At 42.6% G+C, this 27,867-nt stretch overlaps 1 protein-coding gene across 2 annotated transcripts; it reads left to right on the forward strand.

The window, feature by feature from the left end:
* Positions 1–4,871: 4,871 nt before the first annotated feature.
* TERF2 (telomeric repeat binding factor 2) lies at positions 4,872–27,162 on the forward strand. 2 transcript variants are annotated; one of them, XM_027847617.1, is made up of 10 exons: positions 4,872–5,127; positions 5,800–5,895; positions 7,483–7,613; positions 14,243–14,329; positions 15,137–15,283; positions 16,966–17,234; positions 17,991–18,380; positions 23,290–23,375; positions 25,310–25,353; positions 26,115–27,162. In XM_027847617.1, the coding sequence occupies exons 1-10, from the start codon at positions 4,872–4,874 to the stop codon at positions 26,271–26,273; spliced, it is 1,665 nt and encodes a 554-aa protein (XP_027703418.1). In that variant the 3' UTR covers positions 26,274–27,162. The 2 variants fall into 2 exon arrangements, with proteins under 2 accessions (XP_027703418.1, XP_027703416.1); XM_027847615.1 differs by having other exon boundaries at positions 25,307–25,353; positions 26,115–27,161.
* The last annotated feature ends 705 nt before the right edge of the window (positions 27,163–27,867 follow it).

Genomic DNA, 27,867 nt, shown 5'->3' on the forward strand with positions numbered 1-27,867 from the left:
CTGTACAATGTTGGCACTGAAAGTTAGTGGAAAACTTTATATCCTTAGAGAATGCGTGGTTCAAGATTTTCAAAAAGAAAATAGAAAGAGGCCAGAAGGCCAAGAGTCCTGCGTACTCATGGATGAATCAAAGGCTTGCTGATCTACTGCAACCTTTCTTACTGAGAAAGAACTGGGCAAACAAGAACCCGGAGAATGTCCATGGCTAAATATTAACTTGTGCTTATTTCTCCATAACTGCATCTTGTTTAATTTGGCTTGAGCATGGAGAGATTCTTTCGTAAGCTTGTGTGTAACGACTAAACAGCAGACAGTATGACCTTTACACACAAGTTAATAAACTTTTAAAACTTGGATGCTTCTTCTTTTCTTCATCCGTGAAATGAATAAATGGTGAAATGTATTCTTTTGTTCTACGTGAAGGGACAAACTGGCAATAAATGCCTTTCAAACAAAAATTCCATCGTGTCAGAAAGAAACATAGCTTTCTTTTGCCCACTGAAGTCTGCAAAGGTGCTGGAGGCTCTTGGGTAGCTGGTCTACTATGACCCTGACTGGGATTTGTCTCTACTTGTGGAAGCTTAGTAATGTTTATAAAGAAACACAGGCAGCGGAAATGCTTTGTTAAAAAACAAAACCCATCCCACTTAAAACTATGCAGTCATGGCTTTTTCTTTCATCTCTGATCTGGGGATCTTGGTATTTTGGACAGGAAGCAGAAATAATAATATTAAGTTTGCTCTTGCCCTACAGAGTCCATAGTTGAGTTTCAACTGCCCCCTGCTGGATATTTTAATCTTTCAGGTCAATTAAAAAAAATCAATGGCAGTGAGTACTCTACATGTTTTAATTGAAATCTGGATATCTGAATCATAAAGTCCAGAATCAGAAAAGGCCTCAGATACCTATGCTTCTGTTTCCAAGTAAAATCTACATTAAACCACATTAGAAGGGTGAGTGTAATTGTATCCTAATTGAAAAGTCATCAGTCACCAAATAGTGGTGAAGCAGATCCTGTGTATATGGCAGGAAGCTGGGTACTAGCACTGTGGGAGGGCTGCTGTATTTAGGACAGCGCATAGGGTGTGGAAGGTAGGTGTAGACTTTCCCACTCCCATGGGTGGGTAGACAGGGAATTATTGATTTGAGTGTAAATTGAGGCAAGGGCTGGGAAAGAAGTCAGATAGGGTGTGGGTGAAACTAAAGAATCTGGCCTGTCACAGGCCCAGCCCGAAATTCAGCCAAACACACATTCCAGAGCTTAGCAAACTTTGTAGCCAGCAGGTACCCTGTTATCTTTTTCTTATCACATAGTATACTTAGTGTCTATGGAAGCCCTAAACCTCTAGGATCTTGTAATCTAATTAAAGAGAATGTATGTTGTTGTATTTGTTGTTGTTCAGTCATGTATGACTGTGACCCCATTTGGGGTTTTCTTGGCAAAGGTATTGGAGTGGTTTGCTATTTCCTTTTCCAGCTCATTTTACAGATAAGGAAACTGAGGTAAACAGTCACACAGCTAGTAAGGCTGAAGCTAGATTTGAACTCAGGAAGATTAGTCTTCCTGACTTCAGGCCCCCAGCACTCAATGGCACTATGGCGCCACCTAGCTTCCCAATTGCCGAAACAGTCACCACCTAGCTACTCCCAAAAGGGGCAGGTTTTTGCTGATTTTTCTTTTAAAAAAAAAAAGTTGGTTATTACAGATCTGAGTTGAATAAGACACTCTCATACTATGAGGAACTGTTTAGTTTTGTGTGTGTGTGTGTGTGTGTGTGTGTGTGTAGGGAGTTGTTTGGCTTTTACTTCTGGGTTTCTAAAAGTAATAATAAAAAAGTAATAATCTAAAAATAATCTTAAAAAATAATCTAAAAGTAAGGGTTTCTAAAAATAATTATAATAATAATAAGGGTTTGTGATTTATCCCAAAATGGACATGTAATGACTTGTTTGGGGCTGTGTGGCTGTGTCAAGAAAGCCCTTGCTGTTTGGTTTGGTACACCACTAGATGTAACATTGTGTATTCATGTCAAAACTCTCTGGGTCTCACTTCCCCTTCTGCAAAATGAAGGATAAAGTTTAGGTAAAAACTAGTATTATTTTTGCCATCCTCTAGAGGGCAAACTTTGAGACCAAGTACAACACTGAAATTCCAAACTGGTCCTTCCAAGAGGTAGGAAGTGATAAAGATATGAGATGCATACATATTTGCGAAATACATGTGGAATGGGAGGAGGTGAAGGTAAGAGGAGTACTATAGCAAACACATACTACCCAGAGTGCTGTGCAACAGAAACAAGCCTGCCTGACTAGTCCTTCATTCCCCAAGTGTCTGGAGTCTTAGTACAGGGGATATTACAGCATAGAAAAGAAATGGAACGAGTGATGGGTGCTGATAAAGTGAAGTAGTAGTGGTGGTAGGGATGACAGAAGAATTAGGGAAAGAAGAAGGTGGGGTAGGAAGAGGGAAGGAAAATATTATTAGATTCTCTAGGTGGTACAGTGGATAGAGAACTGGACTGAGAGCCTGAGTTCAAATCCTGCCTCACACTACTAGCTGTGTGACTCCGAGCAAATCGATTAACCCTTATCAGCCTTTGTTTCCTTATTTGTAAAATGAGATAAAGATAGCACCCATCTACCACAGTTATTGTGAGGATCAAATGAGATAATATTTTTAAGTGCTTTGCAAGTGCTTAAAGTGTCATAAATTATCAGTCAATGAGTTTTCCAATTTACCCTGTATATATCCTGTTTTTAGGAGGGAACTAGGTGGCTCAGTGAATAGAGCACTGAGCCTGGAGTCAGGAAGACCTAAATTCAAATCTGGCCTCAGACATTTACTAGCTGTGTGACCCTGGCCAAGTCACTTAATCCCATTTGCCTCAGTTTCCTCATCTGTAAAATGAGCTGGAGAAAGAAATGGCAAATCACTCCAGTATCTTTGCCAAGAAAACCCCAAATAGGGTCACGAAGAGTTGGCTATGACTGAAATAACTGAACAACAACAAAAATACAAAAAAACAAGCAAAGCATTAATGCAATAAAATCAATTCTAAGACATTAACTGAAAGAGTTAAGGTAGCAGAAGCAACAGAGATAGAAAAAGAAATACTTGAAACATAAAGTGAGAGATGTCCTCCTGTTGGTAAATGATACATTTAAAGGAATTAAAGAGTTTAAGACTCCCCCCCAAAAAAAGGGCATGAAGATAAAAAAAATCATCAGGAGGAACTGAAAATAATAGGAGAAAGGTGTTCTAAAAATCTGGAGAGAAGAGGGTGTTCAAATATAAACCTAGCGATGCTCTGATAGCAGACACACCAGGGCAAATGAAAATTAGTGACAGGGAATAGAGGTTCCCACAACACAGCGTCTGACCATCCCATCCAAATATGGAGAAGGATAGGGGAGAGGAGCCTGGCCCCAGCACAGAGTCCCAGATTAAGAACTGAAGTGGTAAGTATGAGTGAATAAAAGACATTATACAGTGGACAGAGATTTCATAGGTCCTGAGATGTTTGAGAAACAATCTCAGCAGAAGAGAGTAAGTCTACAACTATAAGTAGAGCCTCAGAGAAAACCTAAAGAAAGTATTTTATATTTCATGATAGAGGCAATAGAGAGACATTGGAGTTTATTGAATAGGGGAGTGACATGATTAAGATCTAGGTTTAAGGAAAAACTCTTTGGCAGCAGTTTGGAGGATGGATTGCACTTGTAACAGTTGAGGCTGGGAGACAATTAAGAGTCTGTTGCATAATTAGTGCAAGAGGTGATGAAGACCTATACTAAGAGTAGAGAGTGAGTAGAGAGGAGGGATGGGATATGAGAGATGTTGTGGAGGTAGAAATGGACTAATTTGGCAACTTATTGTGTATGTGGAGTGAGGGAGAGTGAATGACAAGTCAAGAATAGAGAGAGGATAGTGAGCAATCACTGCTACCAAAGTGATTTTGCTTAAGAACGAATCCAACTGTGACATTTCCTAGTCAACAAACTCCAGTGACTCTATTTATTGCCTCTAAAATTAAAAATAAACTCCTCTGTTTAAGTGTTAAAACCTTTCAAAACGTGGCAAGAGGTAAGGCTCAAACTTTTGAATGGCCAAGCAGGATCTCTGGAGCTGTAGAGGCGGGGAGGCCGTTTATTATATAAGCACCAACCCTAATTCCTTCATCACCTGAGTCACCTCACTGAAGCTTCCACCCAGATTCACCATCCACAACACCCAGACGTTTGTTGTTGGCTGCAGTTGTGGCTGTACTGCCTAGGGATATATGTTACAGCATCTGTTTGGGCCGCCATTTTTCCCTGGACGTGAGGAGGCGACCTGTCCCCGGGCAAGGCTTCAGAGATGGGTCTAAATTGGAGATGTTCTAATCGTAAAGCCCTTCTTTTCTTCATAGGGAAGAAACGGGGAAGAGGCCCGCGATTAGGAAGGCCTGCTGCCTCCGCAGCCAGTCCTTGGGCCTTTATACCAGACCATCACACGTTTTAAGCCCCGCTTCCCTTCCAGTGCGCGTTCCCAGGGAGCGCTAGGCCTCAGGAGGCGAGAGGCCGGTGGGGACTTCAATTCCCAGCAAGCTCTGCGGCTCAGGCCTCCTGGAATTGTGACGAAGGCCAGAGAAGCACCCTAGGACTCGTAGTTCTCTCTCCCCGGGCCGGCCGATTGTGGTTTGCGGGACTTCCCCTGGTCCCGGCGGCGGGGGCGGACCCTGAGGGCGCCACTTCCGACACCCGGGGCGGGCGTTTTTGACGTCACTGCCGGCGGAGGGGCTGTCCGTCTGGCGGGCGGCGCGCGGGCGAGCGGCGCGCGGGCGCAGGGGTTGGCCGGGCTAGTTCGCGTTCGCTGGCCTCGCCGCGCCGCGATGCCTGGGGGGAGCAGCGGGAGCCACGATGGGCACGGGCGGGCCGCGAGCCGCAGGCCGTCGCGGAGGATGGGGCGGGCCCGGCGCGGACGCCACGAGTCGGGCCTGCGGGGAGACGGGGAGCGGGGGGTGGGCGAGGCGCGGCTGGAGGAGGCGGTGAACCGCTGGGTGCTGAAGTTCTACTTCCACGAGGCGCTGCGGGCCTTTCGGGGCGGCCGGTACGGGGACTTCAGGCAGATCCGGGACATCATGCAGGGTGAGGACCGGGTGGAGGCGCGCTGCGGGCGGGGGGCGCGCAGCGGGGGTGGGGGCGGGGCGCAGCAGGTGTGGAGGACCTCGCGCGGGATCCCGGGTGGGTGGGGAGGCGCAGCAGCGGGGGAGGGGGGTGGAGGGGAGACGGCGCAGCAGGTGGCGGATGGGGGGGGTCGGACCCACAGTGTAGGGAGATGGGGGGGCGCAGCAGGTGTGGGCTACCCCGCGCAGCAACCCAGGGTGGGGGGGGTCGGACCCATAGTGTAGGGAGATGGGCGCAGCAAGTGTGGGCTCCCCTGCGCAGCATCCCGGGGTGGATGGGGGGAGTCGGGCGCGCAGCATAGGGGGATGGGCGCAGCAGGTGTGAATAAGCCCTAGTAGCATCCCCGGCTGGATGGTGTGGGGGGAGCGGGTGTGTGGCAGCAGATGTGCACAGCTCCGGGTAGCTTCCTGGCCCGGAGGGGAGAAGATGCAGCAGGTGTGGGCAGCATCTAGGGGTGGGGTGGGAGGGCGGGGGCGTAATATCAGTGGGAGGTCTGTGTAGCCCCACGGGGGGGGGGCGCTAGAGAGGGATGCAAAAGCAGGTCTGGACAGCCCTACACACCACCCCAGGGGTGGGGGGACACCAGGGGCCATCCCAGACAGCCCGTTAGCCCAGCTTGGTCTTGTTTTCCAGCTTTGCTTGTACGGCCCTTGGGGAAGGAGCACACCATCTCCCGGCTGCTGCGGATTATGCAGTGTCTATCGCGTATAGAAGAGGGGGAGAATTTGGGTATGGAGAGCTGCTTACTTTTTGGGCTATTTGTCTTTTCTGTGGAGTAATTTATAGTCCTCTTTTAATTTCAGTCATGAGTTAAGTCATCTCAGAGTACTGTAGACGCTAAGGTGCCGTGTGGGGGTGGTTTATATCATTGCCTTTGGTATGCTCCCAGTTTTTAAATTAGATTTTAATCGTCCTCTGATCTGTTTCTTAAAAGTCCTGCCTCTGGTGTTAGTGATGAAGAAAAACAGACCAAGGTTTGTTTTTTTGTTTCTGTTTTTTAATTTTCAGCTTTACATTTTCTCCCTGCCCATGCCCCACCTGAGAAAGCAAGAAAAATAAAACCCATGTTAATCCTATTGTGTCTTGTCTTCAAAACAAATTCTCCAACTTGGGGAGAAAATGTTTCAATCTTCATTGTATCACCTGTCATGTCAGGTGGTGTAGTGTAATGAAAGTAAACTGAGGCACAACATTTGAAGCACCTCAATTTATTGACAAAGCACGAATTTGCCAATAAATAGGGTCTAGCCTCCTCAGATAAGCTAAGACCTCGACCGAGGAATACAGCCTTCTTTTATAGACAGGAGGAACCTCCAAAAAAATAGTAAACCACTTCATAGGCAGCAAAAAACATTATGATTGGTTGCAAAGCCTGTAGCATCACAGGCGACAAAAACAATGTGATCGGTTGGACGTTGGGGGCTAGCAACAACCCTTCCTTCCATCCTACTGTCTGGAAAGGTTGATTGATAGAGTCCATCTGCTTGTTAGTGGAGTAAGAGATAAGACTTCCTTGATAGGGAGTGATTTACAGGAAAGCTGAACTTCTGACCCTAAGAGATAACACATTTCCACTCATTGTCCAAGGACAGCCAGCAGTGTAGAGATTACAGGTTTTCTTCAATTAAAGATGATTTATAGGGAAACTGAACTCTTAGACTTAAGATAGCAGGCTTCTTTTAATTAAACTATTTGAATAGGGAAACTGAACTTAAAAATCTAACTTAGGGAAGAAGACTGAACTTTTGGACCTGTGAATTTCTGAACGGAATTTAAAGACAAAGTCAGTTACACAGAATGGTGATAGAGAATAGAATCAGTTATAGAATAAAAGCAATCAATAAAACTCAGTTTGATTTTCTCAGTAGCATGTTTCATCTTGAGTCCTTTGAAATTACGTATTGTGTTGGTCATATAGTTGATGAGTCTTTCAAAGTTGAACCAACCAAGTGTATGTTCTTAAATGAAATTCAGAATTACATAGCAAACTGACTCTGGCCTCTACCTGGAGGCTGGGGTCAGGTGCATACCTTTGTAGTAAGAAAGTCAGTATGGATTCTGGGATTAACTGGTATCCTTGAGGCATGTGTTCTTCCTATTTCTTTAGTATTAATGGACTGTCACATCATACTATGACTATATTTTCCAAACAATATGTGTTCTTCCAACAAATTGCTGATTTCTAGCAGTTTAATTCCATGTTTGTTTTCCATATATAACCAGTAAATATGATTTCTTTTAGACATTTTTTTCCTGCCCTAGCTTTCAGATCCATAGAAAACAGCTGTAAGTGAAAAATCTTTCTCTTTATCCTAGACTGTTCCTTTGATATGGAGGCTGAACTCACACCTCTGGAATCCGCTATCAATGTGCTGGAGACCATTAAAACGGAGTTTACTCTCACAGAAGCAGTGGTAGAATCCAGTAGAAAACTGGTCAAGGAGGCTGTAAGGATCAATTTCTCCTTTCATTTCTTTATATATATATATATATATATATATACTTTTTTTTTTTTTTTGCAAATGGTATTGCGATTTCATAGAGTAGGTGTGTTCAGTCTTTTGGAATGGGGTGGAAGGGGGTTGGGTTATTGTTGGTGTAAAAACGATACACAGCTTCCCCTTTCCCTCCACCCCCACCTTCCACTCCAGTAGTTACAGGCAGCCCCCCCTGTGCCTCATCCCCTTTCTGAGACCTTGCTTGTCACTGACAAGGAGAGGCCCTGGATGTGGCCAAGGTGGTTTGGATGTGGAAATGCTGACATTTCAGAGGATAGATAGGGTCTAGCTCTTCAGATAAGCTAAGATCTTGACCAAGGCAGACAGCCTTCTTTTAGACAGAAGCCCGCTCACTCTGGTGCGCAGAATGTTGAGGGAGAAGGAAGGCAGCAAAAAGGGACCGAGGATCTTTGGGACTTGATTTTTTTGTGGCCAGGACTTGTTTCCTCAGTGAAGGGAGCTTCCTCTACCACTTCAAATAGCAGTTCTGCTATCTGTTCTGCAGCTTTTGAAGAGTTATTAGCCTAGGGCCTCATGGTTAGGTAGACCTGCCCAGGACCATCCAGGCACTGTGTCACAGGCAGTATTCTCTATGTCAGGCAGCCTCTCAGAATTTGATCAGCCTCCCACAAGTCTACAAGTTGATTTGGGAATATTGTCATTTTGGCTCCAATTTTGATAGAGGAGTGCTCTTCTTTTATGACAGTCTTATCTGAAATGAAATAGTTCCCTGGAGATGCTAGTATAACAAAGGAGGCTAGAGATTTTCAAGAGAATCCAGGGTGGTCTAGTAAGATTGGAATTGGAGAGACTTGGGGTAATCTGCCGTTAGAATAATAGCAGCTCTTTACTGAATAAGGTTTTAGAATTTGCAAAACACATTACGTATATTAATACATTTGATCTTTACGATAACTTTGGAAGTGAGGGTCGTATTATCCCCATTTTATATATGAGGAAAATGAAGCTTGAGGGAGTTAGGTGACTTGCCTCATAGGTAGTTGGATTTGAATCCAGGTCTTCCTCATTCCCGAGTCCAGGATACTATCTAGTATGCCACACTACTATAGAAACTAGTTAATAGCAGAACAGATGAAGATGGTTGAAGATGACAGCAGTCACAGATTAGAAACAGGCTGTTTCCAGAAATTGAAAAATTTTCTTCGGGCAGAGTTCAGGGATGTCAATTTATTAGAGTATACTTGACCGAGGCTTAGGAATCCATGACGATAGTTGGTTCAGTGACAGGTGAGATTCCCAGATGGGGGAACAACGTGAACCAGAACCAATACTCAGACCCTCTTCTAAAGTAAGCAAGGTCAAGGTTCAGTGAATGGAAAATAACTGAGACTGTGACCTGGTCCTCACCAGTCAAGATAACTGTTCACCGCTCGAATGGTCAAGAGAAAATGTAGGTTCTATTTGAGCTCACTCTGCCCATTCTTTCTCCTGCCCCATAAACGTTTTTAAAATCCCCTAGATCTGATGAATTTTAACGTTCTCCAAAAACCCTAAATAGTCCATCAGAGTGCTCATAGGTAGAAGTTACACCTGTCTGGGGAGAAAGCGGGGGCTCAGCAGTAGTATTTCCACCTCCCCCCATCTCTGACTGAACTTGTTTTTATATTCCGTTGGTCCAGAAAGGGCTCTAACTCCTGACTGCCACAGTAAATCATGGTCTGCTTTCTCTCCAAGTACTCATCTACCTTGTCACCCTCAGAATGTTCTGAGGCTCTGCTGAAGGCTTGCTCTGCCCTCCTCTATTCCCCTGGGGAATATGATTAGAAGAAGGAGGAACCAGTACACAGTTTTGACTTATCTCCAGGGAAACTTGTTCCTTCTGGCAGTTGGACCATATGGGGCCACCTTCTAGTACATGATAGCTGCCGCCACCAGGACTGAGACATAACATGAGCATACACCTTGAAAGAACTTTGTGTCTCTAGAAGGTTCACTTCAAGCCCGCCGAGCCCCTGGTGCCCTCAGGAAGTGGACAGAGCAGTGTATGTCGTACACAGTGTATGTTTGATATGCCCTGCACACCAAGAGGTCCTTGGAGAGTCAGAAGAGACCTCAGGGGCCAGAAAGTCTAACTCATACCTGACCAAGAGTCCGCTTTACAGCCCAGCCAACAAGTGGTCATCTGGCCTCTTACTTTGGGGGAATCCACCAGCTCTTGAGATAGTCCATTCCATGTTCAGATAGCTCTTGTTACAAAGTTTTTCCTTGCATTCAGCCTGAATTTGCTTTTTTGTACCTTCCATTGTGTTGTTTCTAGCTTTGCCCTTGAAGGCCAAGCTGAATTAGTCTAATTCTTTTTTCCACGTGGCTCAGATTTAAAGAGAATAATTTTAGATCGAAACAGTGTGGCAGTGAGTCCAGGACTGAAAATTGTTTACCAGTTACTAGGGATATTGAAATAGTTTAGCTTTAGACCTAGGTGAAAAGTAAGAATGGACTAGCAAGGAAAGAGAGTGACTTAAAGGATAGTTGAAGAAATGGGGAGGACAGAACAGACAAATAAAAGAGGAATCTGGAAGAGCCTCATTAAGCTTAATCAAATAATATGAAATTGTATATGCTTGTAACTAATTTACTCATTCTGGAGATAGTTTGTACCCTAAGATTTCCTTGTAGTTTCTGTTGTCATCTACCTGTGCTGTCTTGCAGTGGACGTTGTTGGGGAAAAGGGATGACTGGAGTAAAAAGGGTATTCTCTTTGGTATAACAAGGAACAGTCAGCTAAGCAAGAGCCTTGGAGCCCAGGTAGGGAAATTTCTCTTTAGGGACGGCCTGTGGACTTTGCTGTGGATTTTAATACCTGTTATAGGTATTCAGATTTAACTTTATTTGGAAGTATTCAGCATTGACTCCCTTCCATTTTCCCACTTCATTTTGGAAAAATGTTTTACAACTGGGACTAGAATTTTTCATTATATTTACTTTGATCTTCTCTCTGTTCTTTAATGCTATGTACCCAATCCTTTGGAAGTTGTCCTTTCCCATGTCTAGTCTTAGAGCTAGGGGTGACCTTAGTGGACATCACCTCCAGTCTCTCATCTGTTGCAGGAATCCCCTCCCCAGTGTACTAGGTCAAAATTGTCTGTCATCCTTAGGAAAGTATCTTGGTAACCTGAGGTCAGGAAGGCTTTTTCATGTCCCACAAAGCATTCTGATGACCTGAAGGGCACCAAATGAATGCTTCTGCATGCTGCTGATCACTTTGACTGTCCACATTGGCTTTCTCTCGATAACTACAAGACAGGCCTCTCTTTGGTGGGTTTTCTTTGGAGAAGAGGGATATAAAGAAGAATGTCTTCTTTGCATGTGTAAAATGTATATTTCTAGGGGTGGAGGGGAAAAAAAAGAAAATTAAATATTTCTGAAAAAATGCCAAATCAGAAGCAGTGATGCTTTCTTTTAAGAAATTCTGTCGTACTGTTGAGTGAATAGCCCCTATAGGGAAGGTGCATAAGTATTTCTTAGCCTTCTATGATTAAAATGAACAGATGAGCTAGAGTATAATCTCTGATAAAATTACTCAAACCCTTCAATTAGGAAATTTAGGACAAAGAAAAAATTAAGCAATGATAGCTTGCTGGTCACACCCTCTCGTATATGAGCAGCTGTAGCAAAGAATGTCTTCTTGGAGATAAAATGCCTCTTCCTAAGATTTTTTTTTCCTGTGAGGCAATTGGGGTTAAGTGACTTGCCTCGAGTCACGCAGCTAGTGAGTATTATGTGTCTGAGGCAAAGAGTTGGGAGTATTTGGGGTGGGGAAGCTGGGAAGGTGTTTTTGTGGTGTGCCTCTGAAATATGTACTCTGGCCACACATGATCCCTACATCTCTCCCTCTCTGCACATGTTCCCTGCTTGTTTCTATTCTTGACTGTGTGTGTGTGTGTGTGTGTGTGTGTGTGTGTGTGTGTGTGTGTGTAGAATAGTATAACCTAGGTTTATGAGGGATTCATTGCTCTCTTTCTTGCTGTGCTACTTCATTAAATACCTTTACCTTGAAATAAATAAATTTTAAAAAGAAAGAAATTCCTTTGTGGGAATTCTGATGGGGAGTGTTAACAGTTAAGTTCGTAGTACACATTTTTGAGACAAGTCTCTTTCCAAAAAAAAAAAATCTGAGCCATTTCTGCTCTCACAAGCTGCATTATTGCTTGAATACTTAAAAAGAAAATAGATGTTTATTCTCTACAAGAAGCTGCTTCTGGGGGCAGCTAGGTGGTGCAGTGGATAGAGCACTGGCCCTGGAGTCAGGAGGACCTGAGTTCAAATCCGGCCTCAGACACATAACACTTACTAGCTGTGTGACTCTGGGGAAGTCACTTAACCCCAATTGCCTCATCAAAAAGCAAAAAAAAAGAAAAGAAAAAAAAAGAAGCTGATTCTCAGTATTGGGACCTGATTATATCCAAAATTTTCTTTATACCTAGTCTGATCACATGATTCATTCTGCTGCCATCTGCCTTTTCACCACTTTTGGTTGCTATTTACTTTCCATTTCCTTTCTCTTCCTAAACTACATCTAGGACCTTTGTCATATTTTCCTTGTTATGGATTTTTAAATAACCTATTTGGTAACAAGTGGCAATTTAATTTTTTAGAGTATTTTTAGGAGTTGTGCTTTTAGATGCTGGGTGTTCAGGGTACTTTTCTGAGACATAATGGACCATTTCAGAGTACAAATCATGAAGATAATCAACTGTGCATTGAATGGTTATTTCCAAAGCTTCTGGATACTGTATTCCTCTTAGCAGGTAGACCATAACCTTCTTGAACTAGTGATTTGCTAGATTAGCCAACTGAAGCTTGTAACAGAACATCTAATTATAGACCTTTTCAGATACATTGAGTGAAGGGGAAGGAGGGTCTATGTTTGAGAAAAGTTCCAACTTCGTTTCACAGTCTTTCTTTCAAAGTCTATTCTTATGTAAATGAAAATGAGATTGGAATGGAACACGCATTCCTAAATTAATATTTTCACAAAGTTGTGGAGTTGTTATAAGACTTGAAAAAGCAATTTGGGGCAACTAGGTAGCACAGTGGATAGAGTACTGGCCCTGGAGTCAGGAGGACCTGAGTTCAAATTGGGCCTCAGGTGCTTACTAGCTATATACCCTCAGCAAGTCACCCTGATTGCCTCCCCTATTCCCCAACCCCCCAAAAAAGCAGCAACTGTCTTAGAATAGATACCAAGTCCAGGGGCAGTATTGTTCTTTCCTTAGTAACTGCTTTGCATAAGTTCCCATTCTTGGTATTTGAGAGGCAGCAGATTCTTTTTTACCTTAGCATCACCTTTGTAGAGTGTGATTGTGTGTATGTGTAGTAATCTGATTCTTATTAGTAGTCGTCTTGTTTCATTGACAGCATGTTAGAAGGACCCCAACAAAAAGCTCGTTGGCATCTTCCCAGAAGCAGATTTGACACCATTTTCCTTTTGCCACATGTGACTAGGCAGAGCCTAGAGAAGATGAATGGCCTAGGTCTTCATAAGTGACATTTCAAGCTTTTTCTTCTTTTGGGTTATATACTTGCTAGAGTTGGCATGTTAGAGGGAAACTCGGTGCTCTTGGAAATGACCAATTTACTGTTCTTTTACTTGTCTTGGAATTTGAGGCTCATAAAAATATTCCATATTAATTTTGAGTTAAAAGTCACATTTTTCATGGTCCTGTTTCTTTCCTTCATTTTACTGGATTATCCTGAATGCTCTTAATTTTTTATATGTTTACAGTATTTTCTTAAAAACTCAAATCCATAATATTTTACATGATATCTTCCTTTCTTCTAATTCGAAATGAGCCTCAAATATTCTTCTGTAGTTTTATTGACAGAATCATTTTCTATGTATTTAGCACCTATTCTTTGAAATACCTTTGTTTCTGTTAGAACCCATTGGTCCTCTTAGTTCAATGCATGTGGAAGTGACCATGTATCGAATTGGTTCGTTTTGTTCTCTGCACAACTGAGGTGGTTCTTTCAGCATCAGTGTGCTCCTAGGGGTTGGGGTCATTTTCAATAAAAATGGCCACAAGTCTTTCCTGAGCCTAACTTGGAAAAGTCTGTGGTCAGTACGCAGCTTTTTGAAACAATAAAGGAACATTTGTGTTCACTACACCAAAGTACAGTAAAAGCTGTGGCCTTTAAAGGGAACTGAGATAATTTCTTGAAATTGGGAGTGAGCTACCTTGAAACCACCTCCATTGGTGGGAGGAGGGTAGATGATTCAAATTGGCCTTATTGATAATAATCCCATGGATCAGCTTTCTCCTTTCATCCCATTAAAAAAATAAACAGCACTTTGGAAAGATCCTGATGGTTAAAAGTTTAGGATGGAAGGACCTTGCCTTTGTGGATTGAATCAAGTTGTTTGCTGTGCTCTGGCAATAATCATTAATGTTAAGTCAAGATTTCATTTTATAAGGAACTGAGTGTAATACAAAAAGGCTTTTGAATGGGAGCTTTAATTTCACTTCATTAAAGAGAGTTCACTTGATGTGCTGATTAAATTTGTTACCATTATTATTAAAGCAGTTCAAAGTGAGGATCATTTTTTCCCTTTCTAGGCTGTCATCATTTGTATCAAAAACAAAGAATTTGAAAAAGCTTCAAAAATTTTGAAAAAACATATGTCCAAGGATCCTACAACTCAGGTAAATTTATTCTGGTTTTACCATGACTTGAATCCATCCTTTTTTTTTTTTTAAGAAACAGATAGAGGGCAGCCCCTCAGCCCAGAAAATCACTAAAATGTAAATGATGGTTCAGTAGCTCCTTCGTAAATGCCTATTACTGCATGCACTGGAGACATCATGGTGTAGTAGATACAGAGCTGTCCTTAAAGCCAGACAGCCTGGCCTGTGACGCATGCTGGCTGTTTGACCCTGGCAAGGGCAGTGCTTTCTCACACTCATCCTCAGAGAACGTGCAGCCCTGCACTGGCTGAAGGACTTTTCTTACTCACTAGTCGCCTAAAGCAATAATATCCTAGGTCCTTTCTGTCTCAGTGCCTATCTCTACTATGTGTAAAATATGGTGTCAAGGCTAGGGAAGATACAAAGACAAAATGCTATCCAAAGGTGATGCTGTCATGTAGGCTCACTTTGGACTTACTTTTCCATATGGTAGACTTGCCTCAATCCCCTACTTTCCCTGGCTTTGTCCCTTTTGTAACCAGTGCCTGGATATGGGAAAAGCTGGTATGGGTTAGCAGTTTGCTCTGTTTCTGATGTGGTTCAGATGTCGACCACAGAAAGCATTCAGATCAGGGAGGCTTGGTTGAGGGAATGGACAGTATTCTTTTACCAAAAATCCAATTGATGTCATACTTTTTCTTTTAGTACTTGGGATTTGCATTTGCCACATTGCAAATGTTATAATGTTATTTCTTCAAGGCTCTATAACTGGGTTCTTCACTTGACGTCCATTTTTCATGTTGTAAATGATGGTCTTTCATTCAGAAATTGAGAAATGATCTGCTGGGCATTATCCGAGAAAGGAACGTCACACATCCTGTGATTCAGAACTTTTCCTATGAGACCTTCCAGCAGAAGATGTTGCGATTTCTGGAGAGCCACATGGATGATGCCGAGCCTTATCTCCTGACGGTATGTAGGTCCCTTCACACAGCAGATTTGTGTATCAGGGTTCTAAAGTCATCAGGTGCTTTTTTTTTTTTTTTTTTTCTGTTGTGGATGTTTTGCCGGCCTATGTGGGGAAATGATTCAGAGACGTAGCTAGCTTCTTTCCTCTACACAGTCTGCTTTTTCTCCTTTTGTTGCATGGAGTGTGTTTGTTGTGCTTAATTAAGTCAAGTGTGATTTACCCCAGTTGACCAGGGTGCTGTGAAAGAGATGAAATTTGGGAGAGGCTTTGGAAGAAGGGAGATAAGAACTTGGTAGATGTGAAATGAGAGTGTTTAAAAGCCTGTGAACCATGGGCTTTTAGGAAATGTGCAGCCTCAAATAGAAAGTGGCCAAGTCAAGGTTTACTTTGCCAGGGGCAAAGTACATAGGGTCAAGCGTACAGAGAGAAGTAAAGTGCAAAGTGGGAACTTGGAGGACCTTGGAACTCAGGGTGAGATGGCTGCACTTGATAAGGTGATTGTTTTGAGTATGGATGGATATTGAGTCTTTGGGTTGTAGATGTTTACTAGCTTTTTGTAATCATGTTTTTAAAAATCTGTTACAGTGGCCCATTGTGGTTGATTTGTAGATCACATGGCCAAGGTATTTTTAATTATCTTCTTAACCAGTTTGAAATGTTAATAGAGCTGGCATCAGCAAATTCCTCTGAGAACCCCTCTCCTCCTGTCATCACCTCCACTCCTGTTGATCCTCTGTGTATCTGGATAGCTGGAATAAAGTAATCAAGGCTCATAGTCATTTTTCCACTATTGGTGAAGTGTGGACAGGATGTTACCATAGGTAGGGTTTTCTTTTCTTGTAAAACAATGCCCTTTACAGATAAATGGACCCGAAATTTTAAGGACAAGTTACTTTGTACTATTGGGAAATAATTAAGGCTAGATGGAGATGGAGGAAGCCATAGTTAGAGTGAGAGCAGGGGTAGCCATCCCAAGGCTTTGTCATTACCTTCACAGGTAATACAAGGGTGAAGATAAAGAAACCTCCAACAAAGAAAAAATAAGTTACAGTAAAGCTAGAATACTCTATATATGTCCACACATAGACACAATGGTTTCCCTTTCCCCAATAAAACACATCCCAGGTTTCATATAAAAATAAATAAATGGATGAATGAGTTAAATATTTGTCAGCTCCACTCAAACCCTCCCCAGGAAACATTGTGGCCCTTTGACACTCGTGAATTCTGACTCCTGTCTGGGGTTAGGTTGACTACCCCTGAGTTAGAGACTCTTCATTAGGGCATGGTTGGAAATAAGGAGAGGAGAGGCAGATCCAACAGACTTGGAGCAAGAGCCTATAGGATTTGGCAACCAAGAGTGAAGAATATTTGAAATAAAAACCTGAAATGTGGAGGTAATTAACACCACTGAAATCAGATCCCCTTTCCTAGTGTCAGAACAGCTGTTTTTACGTAGTTTTTAAAATTGTGAGCTCTTTTTATTTGTCACCATTACTTTGTTTTGTGAAGGGAAAACATAAATTTGGGAGATATCTTAGAACAACTCTTCCTTTTTTCCCCACTACTGACTTTAAGTTTTTCAAGTGAACTCTTTCCATAACGAGAGTGTTGATTGTTATCGAACAGGGAATTAATGGAACCCTATAGAATCCTTTCTGATAATAGTCTCTTCCCTTCCAAGATCGCAAAGAGGGCTTTAAAATCTGAGTCATCATCATCGTCTTCGACGTCATCATCATCATCATCTTCTGCATCGTCTGCTCCTCCTGCTGCTGCAGCCGCCGTCACAGCTGACTCTGCTGCTGTGGCCGCCGTGGCTCCGGCTCCCCCTGCCAGTGCCACAGCCGATGCTGCTGCTGTTGATACTGTGGGTGAAGGTCCTGGGAATATGAAGGAAGACAAGCAGCCGGCCTTGGAGCCCGTGGAGAAGCCACTCAAAGAGCCCATGAGGTGGGGAACATTTCCCTTGGAAAGAAATGTCTGTGAAACAGTGGCAATTGGAAGTGCAGGCTTCTTGACTAGTGAGGTTATTCCTTCTTGAATAGCTTAATTAACAGATAACTTATGGGAAAGAACCTCTTCTGTTCTTAGAGGAGGCTGGGTGAGGCCCCTTAGAGTGAAGTGATTTGCTGAAAGTCACATGACTAGTTTAGTTGGAAAAGGAGGTTTAAAACTCAGGCCTTCTGGTCACTTCTTGCTTTTTCTGCCCGCCCATGCTACTTCTCTGATCTCCAAAGAGGGCAGAAGTTCAATGTGTATAAACTGCCTGATGAAATCAATTGAACAGACTTGAGCATATGTCACCCCAGGTTGACATAGTCAAATAGTATTCAGTGTTTTTAACAAATTTCATTAGAGTTAAATTGGCATACAAATTCCAGTCATTTTTCTTTTGGTCTCCTCTATAAAGGAGAAGGAGCAGGAAGGGGAATTCTGGAAAGACTAATTTTTCTCGATTTTTTTTCACCTGCTCTCCAAATGTTACAGTCGTTCTTCTCTCTCCATTTGAAAGAAAGCCTCTATTTTGTGATTAGGTACGGAGGTGGGCAGAATCCTTTTTTGAAAATGTTTAGACCTCAGCCAAATTACATTGTCCGGTTTGGGGCATCACAGCTTGGGGAGGACGTAGATGTTTGGGTTGGGAAACTAGCAAGAATCGATGACACTGACCTTCGGCTGTCAGAGTATTTTTCTTCTTATTTTTAGACAGGTATCTGAAAGTCCTTCTACGTTTGGGATTTCAACTCTGAAAAGAGCTTTTTGGAGCCTTTCTGATTCACAAGACCCGGAAGCGGCTTTCACTAAATTGGACCAGAAGGATGTTATAGTTTCCAGTCCAGCGTCCCCTTCAGCAGCCCTCAGAAACAAGAGACAGAGACAAGACGAAAGTTCTCCCTCGGAGTCTACAGATAACTCTGAACTGCAGCCCCAGAACAAGTGTATGACAATAAGCAGATTGGTTTTGGAGCATGACAGCCAGGGCAGTGAGCAGAGTGACAGCCCGGACTCCTCCCAAGAGACCATTGTGTCTTCAGCCTCCAACTCCACAGTCCTGAAGCTACACAATCAGCCCCTGGCTGGGGAGAAGAGTCATAAGTACGAAGATGGTCTTTGCCGTCCTTGGTTGGTTGGTTGGTTGTCCTAGTGTGGTTATCACTTTAATAGATGAAGCAGCGCAGTTAAACTAAGTCATGAAAAACTTGGTGTTAAATCGCTCCTAGAGCAAAACTCAGAAATGGGGGCCCAGGAGGTGTCCGAGGGCAGGAAAGAGAATGGAAACGTTCCCCAGCTGGTTTCTCCTTGATTTCATTTCAGTGAGCTAGCTGGAGCTGTTCATTTCAGACCGTTTAATGTTAAGGCAGATTATTTTAAGGAGACTGTGTTACATTTCTTTATTTTCCCCTCAAGAAACAGAACCCTTGTAGTCCCTTGCTTGTTGCATATATTTGAGGCTCTTGATCTTTCGACAGATAGTGAATAATGAGCAGTGCCTTGCCCTTCTAGCCTGGCATCTAATGACTTTCACAGTTTGCCCCAGATGCCCTTCCAGCTTGAGTGTGTCCCACCGCTCTGTACTCGCCCTTTGTGCTGCTAAACTTGACTTGGTCTCCCTCTCTGGAACATCTCAGACCTTGTAGGTGTCTGTGTTTTTGCTCATGCAGTTCCCTCTGGATAAACTGACCACCCCATCTTTGGATTCCAAAACTGTGCACATGGGCAAAAAAAAGAAACTCTGCCCAGCCTTCAAAACCCTGTTCAGATTCCACCTTTTCTTTGAAAGCTTTCTTAAAGATAGCTCTCGATGAAAGTGAATTTTCCTCCTGAACTTCATTTACTGAATACTGTTTTCCCCTGAATGTGGTTTACATAAAACTTTAAATGTCATAAAAATTGGTGTTATTATTCAGTGTATATTTTTCCTTTCAGGGAGATCTCATTTTTAGGGTGTGACCTATTTTGGGGGTTCGCCTTATAGCTATTGGTGTATGTGGTCTATTTACCTAATTAGACTATACATTCCTATGTGTCATAATTCTTAAAAGATGTCTTAGGATTCTTAGTATCTTCCTACAGTAGTGGTGTCAAACTCAAATAGAAACAAATCCCTGCCCCGATATATTGACTTAGAAAACCACTAATTCACATTAGCTGTGTTGTATTGCATTTTTATTTGTTTTGTTAAACATTTCCCAGTTACATGTTAATTGGGTTCCTGAGCATTGGGAGCTGTGTGGCAAGTTTGACCCCTCTGCTCTGCAGTACCCATTGCAGAAATGTGCCCATATTAGGGCCCCAGAATGTATTTGTTAAACGGATATAAAAAAATGTGACATGATTCCTATCTTCAAGTTCATTGTCTGCTCAGAAGCACCAGACCTAGGTGAGAAGTGGATGACAGTACAATGGTAAAATAAGACATAAGAAAAACCCAGAAGCTGTCCCAGACAGTGTACATGTGCCAGATGACTTGTGTAGCCAGTAAGTTAATAAGAGGGAGCACTGACTGGAGGTGAGATTGGTGGGGGCTTTTGAAGAATTGCAGCATTTGAGAGTTGGAAAGGGCCTCGGCAGCTACCTGCCTGTGCTTGAACACCTCCAGGGAGACAGAGGGAGCTACTTATTCACGTCAGCCCATTCCACAACTCAGTGAGGTCGGGAAATCTTTCCTGACCTCAAGCCCAAATTGCTCCTGGTTCAAACAGAACACAGCTAATCTCTCCTTTGTTGCAGCCCTTCAGGTACTTGAGTATCACTCTCCTGTTCCTCTAAGGCTTCTCTTATCCAATGGTCGTAGACCCAGCCCTTCACCAACCTAGTTCCTCTTCTCTGGACACTCCTTAACCTGAAGGGAACACAACTCCAGATGAGGGTTGACCATGGCAGAGATGCTGTGACTTTCCCTTCTTGAAAGTGATACCTTCCGAGGTAGCCCAAGATAGCATTAACTTTTTTGGCTGAGGAAATATCACACTGCTGGCACAGATTGAGCTTGGAGCCCACTAAAACCCTCAGATTATTTTTTTAGACTGCCTTCTAATCATGCCTCCCTCATTAGAAGCGATGAAGTGGATTCTTTTTTGTCATCCAAGTACAAGACTGCCTTCATCCTTACTGAATTTTATCTTTCAAGATTCAGTCCAGTGCTCTAGCCCATCAGGATCTTTTTGGATTCTGGTTCTACCATCCAGCGTGTGATTACTCCCAGCTTGGTGTTATCTCCAGAGTTAATGAACATACTGTCCATTTCTTTTTCCAAGTCATTAATAAAAATATTTAGAGCAAAGGGCTGAGCACAGGTAATCTTTTGGAGACCTGCCATGTTGACACTAAGCCGTTAACCACTACTCTGAGTCTGGCTGTCTAACCGTTGCTGAATTCATCTAATTGTGTTACTGTCTAATCCACAAGACTAGCATGAGTTATTAAATTATCAGAAGCTTTGCTGGAATCTACATTCAGCTAGATCCGTAACTTTCCTCTGTTAGTAATCCTGTCAGAGATGGAAATTAGGTTAGCTTGGCATGCATGACCTGTTCTTGATGAAGCCATACCTCAAATGAACTAGTTCTTGAGGGTCGAGGGAATGAGATGGAATAGCGTTATTTTAGCTGTGAGAAATTACATAAGCAAATATATTCAGGTAGGAATCTGCATGGTGTATTTTAGAGATGATGGTGACCACCATAAATGCTACGAGTAGTTTAAAGTAAACTCCATGAAAATAATAGGTCCTAGTCAATACGGCAGTGCTCCAAGGCCAAGTGGTCCATGCCCTGTCTGATCAAAAGCGACGTACCAAAGAAGTGGTTGTGGAAGACCTGAGGAGTGGGGAACCTAGTCTTTCCCAAGGCAGGCCACTCCACTTTAGGATAGCTGTGATTGTCAGGAGGCTTTTCCTTGCATCTGGCCTAAACCTTCCTCTTTGCAGCTTCCACCCCGGATTCCTAATTCTGCCTTCTGGAATTAATCAGAACTCATCTGATCCCTTTCCCCGTGACAACCCTTCAAAGACTTGAGAGCACCTATCATGTCATCCGTGAGGCTTCTCTGTCTTCTCCAGGCTAAGAAATCCCTCGACCCTTTTTCCAGTCCTCATGCATCATGAATTTGAGGCCTGTCACCATCCTGGTCACCCTCCTCTTGATTCTCCACAGCTTTCCTAAAACATGGCACCCAGTGTTACGGATGTGGTCTGACCAGGGCAGAAGACAGGAACTCTGGCTTCCCTCTTCTGATCATTACTTCTCAATGGAGCAACGATATCCTATTTGTTTTCTTGGCTGCTGTGTTACACCTTTGACTCATTGAGCTCATAGTCCATTAAAAAAGCAACAAAAGCCGGTTTTTTTTTTTCCTAGAGAAATTGCTTCCTAGCCTTTCTTCGCAAATCTTGTTGATTTGTATAAATACTTGTTGATTTATGAAGCTGATTTTTCTGAACCCAAGTGTAAGACTACTTTTATCCTTAGTCAATTTCTTATTAGATTGAACCCACCATTCTGGTCTGTTGATCTTTCATAAATCCTGATTCTCTCAGAGTTCTGTTTCAGCTACCCATGAGAATCACTGATAAAAATCTTAAACAGCACAGGGCCAAGTGCATTTCTGGGGAACCCTCCACTAAAACTCTTTCAAGTTGATATTGAATGATTAATGAGATAGGACCCATTCCAAATCTGTAGGTAGGTGGATACTATTAGTAGTAGGTACGGAACTACTTTCACGTCGACAAAAGAGCATGAGAAACTTTGTCAAAGTCTTGGCATGTTCCAGATACATCGTTGTCTCCAGCAGCCTGTGCTTCGAAAAATCTAGATTGACATTAGCATTCTCTTGATCTACCAATCTAGTAACCTATTCAAAAAAGCATAGTATGTTAGTCTGGCATGACCTATTTTTGGTGAAGCCATGCTAGCTTGAAGTTACTGATTTTTTTTTCCCAGATGTTCACTAGGCACCCCTCCAGTAATGAATTTAAGAATCCTACTAGGAATTAAGTTCACTGACCTATCACTTGTAGACTCCCATTTCTCCCCTCCTTGAAATTTGGGACATTACCCTGTAGTTCTGTAGCCTCTTCCGTTGTCTATGGATGTTCAAAGACCACAGACTGACTTTACAATCACATCCACTTAGTTGCTAGAAAAACTTTTTTGAAAACTTAGGAAAGGTGTTTTTAAAAACTTGCGTGCTTTTAGAGGATTCAAATAGCCAGCAACTTAAAAGTATGATTTTTGAGGATTTAAGCCACCTTTTAAAGGATGGGTAGAGGGATTTGCAAGTTGTGAAAGATCCTAGTCAGGAGAAACAGTGTAAGCAAAAATTCCCAATGACTCGTATAAAGCATCAACATTTCCACCATCTCTATGAAGTTTTGTTATGGGCCACTCCTATCTATCTAACCTGCTCTGATTATTTTCATGTTTGCTTTGAAAGAACATCAAATGTTTTTGTTAAGGCAAACTGGTTTGCTCTTTTGTTTGCTGTTTTTTATTTTCAAAGTAACTGTGACTGATTTAATTAATAGTTAATTACTGGCTACTTAGCAAAATACACTTAGCTTCTTAGAGATGTTACCACTAAATGTTATTTTTCTTCAAGCATCCCTTCTTAAGTTGAACCATACTCTTAAACAGCATTTTCAGGTCTAGTTTCCGGAACTCTGGGTTTCAGAGCATGCTTTCAGTCTCTATGATTTAAGTGGGAATGCTGCGTGATCTTAACAAATACTAGGTTAGAGGCCCTGCTACTGAGTTGAGCTACTACTGACCAGGGAGAGACCTTAACCATAACCTTTGAATTGTGGAAGAGTAATCTCTTAAGGCTTTGATGGATGCATGTCATGGTGATTTGTGTTTATTTTTTACCGTGTCATTTTGACGCCCTTAATATCCTCCCTTTGAAATCCATGAATGTTTGTGTAACTTGCCTAGGGCATAGCTTTCTCTTTATTTAGGCTTGTTCACTATGTTACATCCACATGTATTTTTGGTCTTTCCCTCAGAGTACACAGAGACAAATGGAACAGCTCCAATGGGCTTGAAGAAAAAGACACCTGGCTGGAGGAGGAGGAGCTCTTTCACGTCCAGGGTACGTTTGCAAAATCACACACAAGTGCTCTCGGGGTAGGGGGAGAGGGATGTCACACATGCATGCACGCGTGCAACTAGCATGTCTCTATATATGCACATGACTTGTTCATGCATGAAGGAGACATGCTTAGATACAAAATACAGGCTGGCACCGGTGAACATTCCGCCACATGCTTGTCCAAATAATTTTTAAAGTATTTTAAGAAATTACTGACGCCTCTGACTTTCATCTTCACATCTGACTTGCATCCTATCTCTTATTCTGTGAGCTTACCTTAGAGTCAAGGCTATCATTTGCTGTAAAATTCACAGTGAAGACTGTTCAGGCAGCACTTCCTTAGCAATTATGTTTTTTATAACTTCTAAATAAAAATGTGCTACTTCAGTTTCCTCATGGTATTCTGTTAATTGATGGTTTTGGAATATGCATTTGTTTGATGGAAATGATCAGCCTGACATTATTAAAAAGGGTAGATGGGATTATCCATCTCTGATGCCTTCACCATTCTGACAGGCTTTGTAAAAGAGAGATTTCTTCTTTTTGACTCCCAGGATCAACAGCAGTGCCTCTTACATAATTAATATGAAACGTTCCTTCCTATGGCCTGCAGATTTGTGTAGGGAGCTGCAGCATGTAATTCTGAGGTATCTTTATATTCATTCATTTGTTTGTTCATTCATTTGGCCAGCAGACTTTTGTTACATGACTGCCATGTGCTGAGCACTGCTCTCTGCTGGACCAAAGAGAAACGGCCGCTGCCTGGAGGTGGGAAGCACAGTACAGACACAAGTAAATAAACATTAATACACAAAGCAAATACACAATATTATTTTAGCTGTAAGCACACTTAATTTTTCAGTGAACAAGCATTCACTTGCTCTTCCTTTGCACTTCTCACTGAAGAAAGGCCAAAGCTCTTGCAATACAGATGTGTGGCTGAGCAGAACAAGCCCAGCTGCTACTCCCGGGGAGCAGGTAGCCAGGTCTTTCTGCCCACAGGCTTCACCCCTTCTTTGTCACCAGGTGGACAGCGTGCTTCCTCATCATCTTCGCAGGCCTAGCATTGACTGGCCAGAGTTTTAAAGTCTTCCAGAGCTGTCTATGCTTAGAGTATTTTTACTCTGTACAAATCATTCTCCTGGTTCTATTCACATCACTCTGCATTAATTCATAGGAGTCTTCTCAGGTTTCTCTGAATCCATCCCCTTGGTCATTTCTTACAGCCCAGCCATGCTCCATTCCATTTATATACCATCCCTTGTTAAGCCATTCACCAGCTGATAGGAACACCTTTAGTTTCCAGTTCTTTGCCACCACAAAAAGAGCTGCTCTAAATTTTTTATATGTATAGGTTCTTTTCTTTCTTGGATTTCTTTGGGCCACGTACCCACTAGTGGTATTGCTGGGTCAAAGCGTGTACAGTGTAGTAACTTTGAGAGCATGGTTCCAGATTGTTTTATGGAGCAGGTGGCCTGTCTACAGACTCCCGTTAAGTAATTCCTAGGGAGGTAAAAACACTAACAAGTGGAGAGAAGGTTCCTTGTGAAGGGGCTGGCTCTTGAACGGAACCTTGGGTGCCAGATTCTCTGATGTGCAAGTGAGGTGGGAGAGCATTCCAGGTGTGCAGGACAGGGGTGTGTTCCCACATGAGGGTGGTAAGCACACAACAATCCATTAACATGAAGATGAGTGTTAAAGAGCCTGACATGTTTGGGCAAAAAAAATAGAATGAACCGTTAAAAGAATTGTGGCAGAAACTAACCTCAAGTGGTGTCCCTTTTCTTCCAGTGTTCACAGACGTTGATTTGAGCCAAGGACCCCTTTTTGTTCCCTTTGGGCTCTCTGTTCTGTCTCATGGCTTTGGTTGGTGGTGTGATTGGACAGTGAAAGCTAGGGCTAAATGAGCATCCTTTTTTTTTTTTTTGCAGCAGGATCAGATGGAAACAACAGCTCAGCCCCTGGAACAAAAAAGCAGGTAATGTAGACTCTAGAGTCTTCCCTTTCAAAGAGAACTGGAAAAGCTTGCCCAGGGGTTCTTCTCTGGTTGGATGTAAAGAGGATGAAGGGAAAGGGAAAGTATCTGCACATTTTAGTGTTTGATAATTGGAAACTTCTTTTTGGGAAGAAGAAATGACCTGTCTCAGATGAGTATAACCAAAGGGGCAGGTGTTCTTCAAAAGGAAAATCAAGGGTTAGAACCTTTCCTTGGATTTTCTGAACCCAGTGTTTTGCATAGTGCTGGCAAAGAGTAGGCACTTCATAAATGTTTATTGACTAAGCAAGTCTTGAGCCAGAAGGGACAGCATACACTTCACTGGTCACAGAAAGCTCAGCATGAGGCATTTTTTTTTTTTTTTCGTTTGTGACTTTTAAAATTATAGGAAGTAGAGCTGCTTAAATTTGGGGGAGGTTTGTGGCAGCATTTCAGCTTTTACTGATGGCTTGTTTCTTAAATGGAGAAAGGATGTTTAGAAGGCGGATATGTCATTGGGAAGTGATTTTTAAATAAATAATAACTGAAAATTATGATGCCAATAATAATTTAATTTAACTGTGCCTTTAAAATTCCATGGTACTAAAATCTTTTAAAATGATTGTACCCTTTGACTTGCCTTAGTAGTTTCAGATTCTTCTCTCTAGACTTTTCCTCTGTATTCTTTGGTGCTTTGGGCATCCTGTTCTTGGGATTTCTCAGAGGACAGAGTATGATAAGTCTCTTTTGGTTTTCTCTTGCAGAAATGGACTATGCAAGAGAGTGAATGGGTCAAGGCTGGAGTGAAAAAATACGGGGAAGGAAACTGGGCTGCTATTTCCAAAAACTTCCCCTTTGTTAACCGAACAGCTGTGATGATCAAGGACCGTTGGCGGACCATGAAAAAACTGGGAATGAACTGAAAACTTCTTTTATTTTCTCAGAATTAATAGGGGCATGTCTTCAGATAATAGCCCTCTATTCCATGCTTTCTTTCAGAAATTGGGCTGGGGTGATGAGAGTGCTGGGCAGTCTGCTTCTTTGGTTGGGAAGGTCCTTGTTTTTTCGCTGTCAGAAAGTGTTCGGAGTTGAGAAGGAGGAGAGCCCCAGCCCAGCCTTCTCGGCAGGAATGACTGAGGTACACAGTTTGGGGAGGACCAGGAGGCAGGCAGCTTCCATGTTCTCTCGTGGCTTAAACAGAACTGAAACCCCACGCTGGTCAGTAGAAACGACCTCCAGGCAGAGTTTTACCAGAAGCCGGGCAAGGAGCATGCTCCATTGTGAGCCCAGGTGGAAGAGAGCTGTGTCTGTGTCTGGAAGAAGAGTTTTCACCAGCTGTGACCCACAGCGGCCCCTAAGCTGCTGGTGCATCGGTCCTTCTGTTTTCTGGGCCAGAGAGGCAGCTTGGCGTCTCAATTCCCACGTGGCTGAACTGGTGTGGGGGCTTTTCCTTTTGTAAAATTGTGTGTTGTAGGTGAGCTTAGTCTTTGCCCTTCTGCTCTGGACTCTGGAAGCTTTAAAGAAACCTGAATCTAGCCCTTAGTTCTGTTCTTAGTTTGTGAAATGTTTGCAGCTGCTTGACTCCCTCGTTGTGCTTTCAAAGATTGGTGTGTCGTCTGGCAGGAGCTCAACACGCCTTCTGGCTCCTTCCGCATTGTTTGTGCTTGCTGTCTCTCTCAGACACCCTTGAGGAAAGGCCTGAAGGTCTCTTTTTAGCCACAACTTTCAGTAAAATGTTTTCTGTAATCTTTTTTTTTTTAAAAGATGAATACTAATTATTGTCCTTTACTTGTAGCATTCTTCATTAAAATACTGTTTCCCTCACAATTCTATGTAGATGTTCAATAATAGCATTTGATGTGGTTAAGAAACAAGGGGCTGGTATGAAATGATGAACCTTCAAAATATGCTCTCTGCAGTTTATACTTCTCAAGGACCCAGTAACATACCTTTTCTCACCTCCCAGTTTATGCAGGAAAGGAACAGTTAACTTCATTTGAGTGGAGTCAAGGGTCTTACCCTTGGCTCATACCCTGGGGTTTTACCAACAAGTGTAAAAGTGGGAGGGGACTCTCCCTAACCTCTCTTCTCATTATGAGTAGATTCAGTTCTCAGAATGCATCATTTGAGCCCCATCTAATTATCCTGCTTAGATTTAGCTAAATCTCTTGGTTTTTTTAATCAGCTAACTCAGATATTTTAAAATGGAAGAGATAAGCAGCTCTTATTCTCTGGCTTCCCAGGGGGATGTATCTTCTATGCATAGGCGGGGCAGGCCTTGCTTTTGGCCAAAATGTGTTTGCCATTTAACAACTACACTTAAAACCATTTTTATTAAGTATTTTCTATGTCAGCAAGCGTTTGTTAAGCACCTACTACGTGCCAGGCACTGTACTAAGTAGCAGGAATGCAAAGGAAGTCGAGAAACAATCCGTGCTCTCAGGGAGCTCGAAATCAGATGAAAGAGACAGTGCAGAAAATGGTCCTTTAGCTATGACTTGAAGGACGTCAGGTAGT

Source organism: Vombatus ursinus, unplaced genomic scaffold (genome assembly GCF_900497805.2).
Source record: "Vombatus ursinus unplaced genomic scaffold, bare-nosed wombat genome assembly UNPS02005286.1, whole genome shotgun sequence".
NCBI classification, from domain to species: Eukaryota; Metazoa; Chordata; class Mammalia; order Diprotodontia; family Vombatidae; genus Vombatus; species Vombatus ursinus.

Bases quoted from the DNA above. Each gene is read 5' to 3' on its own strand.
- TERF2 (XM_027847615.1), top strand. From the start codon at position 4,872: ATGCCTGGGGGGAGCAGCGGGAGCCACGATGGGCACGGGCGGGCCGCG. The intron at 5,896-7,482 runs GTATGGAGAGCT...TCTTTATCCTAG, and splicing joins AGAAGAGGGGGAGAATTTGG to ACTGTTCCTTTGATATGGAG. The intron at 14,330-15,136 runs GTAAATTTATTC...TCTTTCATTCAG, and splicing joins CCAAGGATCCTACAACTCAG to AAATTGAGAAATGATCTGCT.